Here is a 7,988-nt window from a genome sequence, read left to right as displayed (position 1 = left end):
ATTATTCCATTTTACTGAACGGTTTGAAGTAGGCTGGAAATGCGGTACATACGTTTATTGCTTTACCCCTTGAAGATCGCGCATGTCATGCATGTGTGTTGTGATTGTGATTTCGTGTGTGATTTATTTCTCATATAGGCCAAATATGAATATACGTTTGAAATAAGTACACAAATCACTAATTTGCATCAGGGAACACTGTTTGAAATAAAACGGATGTGTCCCCTTTCAAGTTCTATTTCAAACATACGTAATACATTTCCATTTTATTTGAAGATGAAGAAATACACACTTCAAAAAAAGAAACGCACGGTGTGTAGTTCAATGAGCCTGTCAACACAAAAGATCCGGTATATAAATTGGATATATGTCGATTTGCAATGACTTCAACGGCATTGTTTTTCACACTTGTTCAAAAATGTCATGGAGGAAATCAGTAAAGCAAAATGCACGTGCAAGTTATGGCATTTATGGCTCAGATCCGACCAAGAAGAACAGTTATCGTCCCTGTTTTGCAACATATCCAACGACAGAGACGCTTGCGTTGGTGCCATACCTTACATCCTTGGAATTTGAGAAACTGGAGACGAGTATGGTTTAGCGATGAATCACGATTTCTTCTTCAGCGGCGAGATGGAAGACAACAGGTTTATCGTCGTCGAAATGAGTGTTTTGCCCAACATTGTGTACGTGAATTTGACAATTTCGGTGGCGGTAGTGTCATGGTGTGAGGGTCATATCCTACACCAGGAGATCTGACATGAATCAAATTCTTCAACCTCACCTTCTTCCAATCATTGGCCGCCAGAGGGAGCTGTTTCAACAGGACAACGCTCCACCGCACACATCTCATGTCACGGTTGTCTACCTCATAATACCAACATCAACGCCTTGCCCTGGCCGTCGATATCTCAAGATCTCAACCCAATCGAACACCTCTGGGATGAACTCGATCGACGTGTACGTCAACGTCAGACCACGCCGCAGACACTCCCCCAACTGGCCAACGCGTTACAAGCAGAATGTCGCAGAATTCCAGTGCCGAGGAGATGCAGAGCCGTGATTGCTGCCCGGGGCGGTCACACAAGATACTGAGTTCAGCGCCACCTTGTGGCCTTATGTGACAAAACAATGAACAGTTTTCAATGCCTTTGTACAACGACAACATGTGACTATCGAGCTCCAAAATTTCATATTTGTATCTATGATATCAAATTAAATATAACGACTTCATTAGGTACAATAAATTTACTAAAAATCTACCTGTGCGTTTCTTTTTTGGGAGAGTGTAACTTATATATGATGCTTGTCCTCGTTCTTAAAAGAGATTCATGTTATGGGAAGGAATAATAAATATATTGATAGAAACGAATAAGGGAAAATATTGACAGTAGTGGGTGACCTCGCCTAGGTGAACACTACCAAGGTGACTTTCGTTCATTTCCCGATGAACGTCAGTATGTCACGTGATTACCTTGTCAATCGCGCGGAGACATACAGAACTACTTTAGGGGAATTCCTCAATGTCTAAAAATAACACTAAAAATAATTAGGGAAAACTGAGAGCGACGTCGATTTAGGTTATGAATGATGCAGGCTTTGAAGTCAGACCGATCATGTATATGTCGGATCACCGAAATGAAGCGTCCATTCGAAACTATAACAGAGAATGCTCGACTTACCAAATAAAATCACGGAGCTCCACACTATCGTGCCTCAGTAAATCCAACCGCGCCGCCTCAAGCGGTAATCCCCGTAATCAGCAACCGTAGTATGACTCCACACACACCAAAAGTTCACAGAACGTTAATATGTATCCATTTTCAACACGAGCCGGGCCTGGATTTCTTTCCAATTCCAACGCTAACTTTACTGGGTGCAACTTGTATTTCAAGCGAATGACATTGCGGTAGCCGCCATTTTCTGCCGTTTGTAAAACAAAGGGATGTCACTCCAAATGGAATGTTTGGGACGGATGACGTCACGACGTCACGTCAGCTGATGAACGTCAACAAATACAACTTCAATCCTTAAATGAAAGCTATAGGGAAATAAGATTCACTGTCAGTACATTTGAAATAGCGCGCATGCAAATTCAACACGTCAGAACCAAATGCTGAGATGTGTTTGTGTGCATTGTTTCCAGCGGTATTTGTTGGACTAGGCCGGGAACACATGATAGCATATCACTTTACTGTGTCTAAAACTAAGTGTTCCCTTATTTATCTCCATCAGTATATGTTGGAAATACATGTAAATCTAAATGCCCCCCTTTATGTCGTTTTAAGGCGGACTCACACGGGTCGGCCTGTCGAATCGATATGCCGAATTCGACCGAGTCGTATCGTCTGAGTGATTAATCGAATTTGACAAAAAGGACAAATCGGCCGCTCGAACCCGCATCGATTGTGTCGCGAGTGCGTACAGTCTGTTCTAGCTAATCGGCAAGTTGGATGTGGCGCGGCCAATCAAATTGCGTTTTGATGTCACGTGATATTTGTTTACACACAAGCGGGAAACATGGCTTCGTCGGCTGCGAAGAAACCACGCCTCGACTTTTCAAGAGAGGAAACCGAACGTTTTGTGGCTCACTATCTGAGTCACGAAAGCCTGTGGAATGTCTCAAGCAGTGATTATTCCAAAAGAGATAAGAGGAACGCTGCATTAACGGCGATCTGCTTGGCATTCCCGGAAAAGACACTGACGAGTGAGTACGCAGACGTGTATTATCAAATTGTTGACATTGTGATGCTGTGTACGAGAGCACTTACACCTGGTAGCATGAAAGAATAACGTGTACGATAATAATTTCCCTAAATGCACTATTCCAAATATGAGCTTTCTTTCTACCTATACTATGATAGGCGCAAAGCAATATGTCTAGCTGTTTCTGTAAATCGGGTGTGTGTGGGCGGAACCCCGCCCCCCTTGTATTTTCAACTTTCCGATTTGTCCAATTTTTCGTACAGATTTCTTCATAGCACAGGGTCTGCAACCGCTTAAATGGTATCCTACCCCAGCATGGACAGATATGCATATACCATGTAGACAATATCATTTTTTACCTGGAATTGTTAAAAATTGTTGAAACAACAACAATAATAATACTGATACGGTTCTGCATATCATGTTTCATTAAATAATGATTATAATGTTGCTTTTATGATAATATCATTAAGAATCTACTGAAATAAATTATGTGAGCTTTTCCATAAGCATACCATGAGGGATGATAGGTACATATATAGACATGGACATTTCACATACCATAAGGAATGTTTTCAAAACATACCATTTTATGAATCAAATGATTAATATATAATACTTTCTGTTGAGATTATTATGTAATATTCACTAAGATTAAGAACTAATCTGTGGAAACCATCCGCATACTACATAGACACTGCATGGAAGTTTCATCACCTGGTAATCATATTCTGGTCTCTGATTAAAGTAAGGTAGGTTTGATATCTTTTAGATGATCAAGTGACATCAAAGATTGCGAATATTCGCACATCCTACTCAAGGGAACTCAAGAAGCATCTGGCAAGCAAAACAAGTGGCTCTGCAACAGATGCTGTGTACATTCCTGTATGGGATCACTTTGAGACCTTGGATCCTTTCTTACGTCCTCATATGAGGCAGCGTGCATCTGTCAGCAACTTCACAACACAGGTACATGTGGTTTATGATGTTTAAGTTATTAATACCTAATTTTGAATTCCAACACATTCTAGAATTTTTTGTAGGAACCAATGGTATTAACTTAGTAATAGTCCATATTTAAGATTTAATACTTCAACAACTTGTTTTATGGAATGAAAACATGCATATATTTTACAATGATTACAGTATTGTTTATTTGCTTCCACAATTTACACAAAGGTGGTTATTTACAATTATCATTATGTAGACTCAGCTACATACCACATTCTTGATTGCACATCTACTCACTGGCAAAGCTAAATGCACCATACTGACACAGGTCAATTTACCATACTGACATAGGCTCAGTGTGTCCCATACTGACACAGCTCACTGTGCCATACAAGGTTAAATTTTGTCCCATTGCCAGTCAACTTGTCCATTTGTCATGAAATAGTCAGTAAATTCATCCCTGACATCTCTGGCTGATGATGAGGAAAAGTTGCCCCCTTGTCTTGATAGACGCATTGCGTGACTAACTTGTGTGGTGTCAGGTTCAACATCAGAGTGTGTACTGTAAACTCGATCTTTCTTGGTACGCAGGAAATTGTGTAAGACCACTGCAGCCATAATAGTTTTGACAGCATTGTCAGGTTTTTGTCTCATTGGCTTCTGAAATACCTGGAATCTGGTGATGAGAATGCCAAAGGCATTTTCAGACACTCTCCTTGCTCTGGACAACCTGTAATTGAAGATTCTTTTGTGTTCTGGTAGGTCACGTTGGGGAAATGGCTTCATAAGATATGTTTTCAGTGGAAAAGCTTCATCACCCACAATAACATGTGGTGTGTCCTCTTGTCTTCCTGGAAGAGGCTTTGGTGATGGTATATTAACTGTATTAGCCTCAATACACCTCAACAGATCTGAATTTGCAAAGATCCCTGCATCTCCAGCTCTCCCATTGGCACCGACATCTACAAATGTAAATTTATAGTTGGCATCAACTAGAGCAAGCATTATAATGCTGAAATAGCCCTTGTAGTTGTAAAATTGGGAACCACTATGAGCGGGAGCAGTCACTGCAAAATGTTTCCCATCCATGGCACCAAAACAGTTTGGAAATTGCCACTTGTCTTCAAAGTCAGTCACGATGCTTTTCCATTCATCTTGAGTGCTTGGCACCTGCAAAATTAGTGAAAAAGAACATGGTTGTTAAAATGATGAGATGAGATTTATGTTTAAGAAATATTTTTTATGCTATTTCAGGAATCCTCAAATAGGCTGGTTGAAGAAAGCCAGGATGAAGTTCAACTGGCCATAGAAGACAACAATACACCATCTGAAAATGAAATAACTGCTGCCCTTGCTCCGTCTAAATCACCCTTGCGAAAGACAACATCAAAACTGAACCCCCAAGATAGATTCAGAGAGGCTGTTGTGTCTTCTCTGAGTGCTCTTGTCAATAAGCCCACAGCGGACAATCCTGGAAGAAACAAACAATTTCTCTTACACTTAGGAGAAGAAATGGATGAAATTACTGACAAGAGGCTACTAAGACAGCTCAAATTGGAAATGCAGCAACTTGTGTTTAATTTTCAGCGTCAACAGGAAGAACTTAATGAACCATAAATTCTAATTCTAAAATCATGAGAGATATGCTAGAAAACTGAATAATTGTATTCATATTTTCATTTATACTATTTCATAGTTGTTTTATTGAAAATATCTGATCACAAACATTTGATGTACCTAGAATTTTAGACTCTTGTAAACATGATTGTGAGACAATCTTTTAACTGGTTCAAATAATGCTATATTGTTGCCTGTTGATATGAAATTGGGATGAATGGGAAAGAGGTGTATAGGTATATTTCTATATTTAATCACGTCTGACACCTGTGTTTTGCAAAAAAAACACTTCTGAAGCATATAGCATTGACAAAGCTGTCAAAGTACTTACTGTCATTGATTTGCCAGGCTAGGTCAATGCTATGTTATATTTGTCACAATCTTTACTTATAGACTCTGCATATTAAAAGAAGTGGAAAATTCAGTTTCCTTACGTTCCCCACAGCAGCTCAGTAAGTCTCTGATCCTTTGGACCTGGATAATAGTGCCTGTAGCACTATGAGCAGTCTAATGCTTTTAATGTGCATGTCTGATAGTAATACGTTCTTTATCGATTGTATGGTAAGTATAAAGTTTTGTGTTATATGAAACAAATTGCCTTGATCGCTCCTCTAAATAGACGTAAATCTATGTATTTATTAATTGAATAATTAGATTAGTTGACACCTAACTACTGATAATTACTATCTAAGTACATCAATGTTTATAACCATTGATTTATTCACAATGATTTGGTATTATTCACTCGAGCTGTCCTCGAGGCAGGGGACATCGATGACTTTGTATTAATAATATAACTATTAGTTTTTCGCTGACATGTGTCCAGTAATGTCATGCAGACCAGCAAGTATTTAACAATTTTGTGGTTTGTTTTTCAAATTTGGGCAAAAGTGAAAATATCAGACAGTTTACAATTGTATGGCTTGGCACAAAATAGGTGAATGAGGCCTGTTGTACTTTTTCTGTACCAATTGAGTTTTCTATTCATTAGAAAAAATTAAATAAAGATGATTTTGGAAACTAAATAAATATGCATGCCAGAAACCTATGATTGTGGGTTTGAATCCCGGTTCCCTCTGCTTATGTTTCTAGGTTTGTCGGCACCATACCTGTGCTTGTAGTTTCGAATCCTGGTTCACTCCGATTATGTTTCTAGGTTTGTCAGCACCATGTCCATGCATCACTTCGGGCTTTCCTCCCACATTAAGCTGATATGCTGTGATATAACTGGAATACTGTTAAAAGCAGCGTTAAACCCAACTCACTCACTATAAATGCCTCTCAAAGAAATTATTCAGAAGTCTGTGATATTTTCAAACTTATTGTAAATATGAATGTATTCCTATTCAAATTGTTACTTATATAATTTATTCTATTTAATTTGTTGTAACAAATCTGTATTAATTAAATACATTAATAAAGCTTGTTCAAACCAATGTGAATATTTTTATTTTTATAACCAGAGCAAAATGCTGGGGATAAAGCTATTCATTGTATCGCTGTCAAACCATTTTCTTTTGCTGAGGTAGGGTAGTCAATTGGGGAGAACTGTTGTTAACATGAGTGTGTTGTGAGTATGGTTTATTTACATGGGTACATGTACACACCTTGGCATACTCTGGCTGGAGGGCTTCATAAATGCCTTGACAGACCTCTGGGACGAATGTGCATATGGTGTTGGATGGCACTCTGTACAGGTAAGACAGAGACTGGAAGTTGTCACCTATGGCGGAAAATGCAAAGAAAAAATATAATAACTGTACAAAAATTCATCAGTATCATCAGCAGTATTCAGTGAGCCTCATCAAATAATAAATACATTGGTAAAAAAATTTAACATGTGTTGCTATCGTCGATGTACTCTGAAAATCCTAGTCAAAATGAGATATTTGGGACTATAACAGAACTATGAGGGAGGTGGGAAAGGTAATATGATTATTTTAAGCCTGAAGTTTGTATATTTTCCCGGTGTCAATTCAAACATTTCACGAACCACGGAAGTTGGAAGTGTTTACGCTTGGAGGGCAAGGTCGCTTGGTTAATGCTGTGATCTTATTGGTTGATCAGTACACACCTTCAGGACTCGATTGACATGTGAGGAGGTATCTTTCAGTGACATTTCCAGCGTCCGTGATTGTTAAATACGTGTTTGCAATAATCGAAAAAAATAATAAAATCATTTCAGATATTTGTATACCAAAATATACTAACCGCTAGACAGGAAACGAAGTGTAACTGCCAACTTCAATCCGGCTGGAAGGCATTCCCGCATGTTAGTGTCCTGCTTTTTTATCTTTGGCTGGACTTTTAATAACAGATGGTTAAAACTTTCTTTTCCCATGCGAAAAAAATTGTAATACGACTGTTCATCCTCAATTTCGAGTTCTTTTATCAGATTGTTGTACGCTCCCTGCATGTCGCGACGGAGAATCCAATCTTTAGTCCAACAACTTCTCTCTTTCTTCACGTTGGCATTGCCGTCTTCTTCACACAATATCGCGCAGCAGATGACTGCTGCCACGTCTGCTTCAGACATTTTGATACCATGGAAACAAATTATCGTGAGATATCATGAGATCGACACCCAATCGGCAGATCGAATCGTGTGAGTGGCAACAAATCGATTTGTCGATATTCGTTACAATCACCGAACATGTTGTACAATGTATGGAAATCGGCATGTCGTTACGACAGGCCGACCCGTGTGAGTCGCG

The 7,988-nt window shown here is 39.0% G+C and overlaps 2 protein-coding genes across 5 annotated transcripts; one reads left to right on the top strand and one right to left on the bottom strand.

The window, feature by feature from the left end:
• Nucleotides 1-2,293: 2,293 nt before the first annotated feature.
• On the top strand, nucleotides 2,294-6,196 carry LOC124127935. The gene is made up of 3 exons (XM_046491338.2): nucleotides 2,294-2,707; nucleotides 3,479-3,675; nucleotides 4,912-6,196. Exons 1-3 carry the CDS (start codon nucleotides 2,521-2,523, stop codon nucleotides 5,272-5,274), a joined length of 747 nt encoding a protein of 248 aa, XP_046347294.2. The 5' UTR covers nucleotides 2,294-2,520; the 3' UTR covers nucleotides 5,275-6,196.
• On the bottom strand, nucleotides 3,846-7,988 carry LOC125376958. 4 transcript variants are annotated; one of them, XR_007219426.1, is made up of 4 exons: nucleotides 7,486-7,988; nucleotides 6,882-6,997; nucleotides 4,481-4,619; nucleotides 3,846-4,286 (listed from the first exon to the last, which is right to left on the bottom strand). XR_007219426.1 is itself a non-coding variant. In XM_048389628.1 (4 exons), exons 1-4 carry the CDS (start codon nucleotides 7,808-7,810, stop codon nucleotides 4,208-4,210), a joined length of 867 nt encoding a protein of 288 aa, XP_048245585.1. In that variant the 5' UTR covers nucleotides 7,811-7,988; the 3' UTR covers nucleotides 3,846-4,207. The 4 variants fall into 4 exon arrangements, 3 of the variants coding, with proteins under 3 accessions (XP_048245585.1, XP_048245584.1, XP_048245586.1); XM_048389628.1 differs by having other exon boundaries at nucleotides 4,481-4,827; XM_048389627.1 differs by having other exon boundaries at nucleotides 3,846-4,827.

This window comes from Haliotis rufescens, unplaced genomic scaffold, assembly GCF_023055435.1.
Source record: "Haliotis rufescens isolate VD_foot unplaced genomic scaffold, xgHalRufe1.0.p SCAF_8, whole genome shotgun sequence".
Lineage (NCBI taxonomy): Eukaryota > Metazoa > Mollusca > Gastropoda > Lepetellida > Haliotidae > Haliotis > Haliotis rufescens.
The sequence above is the reverse complement of the archived record's forward strand: the minus strand, read 5'-3'. Positions and strand labels throughout refer to the sequence as shown.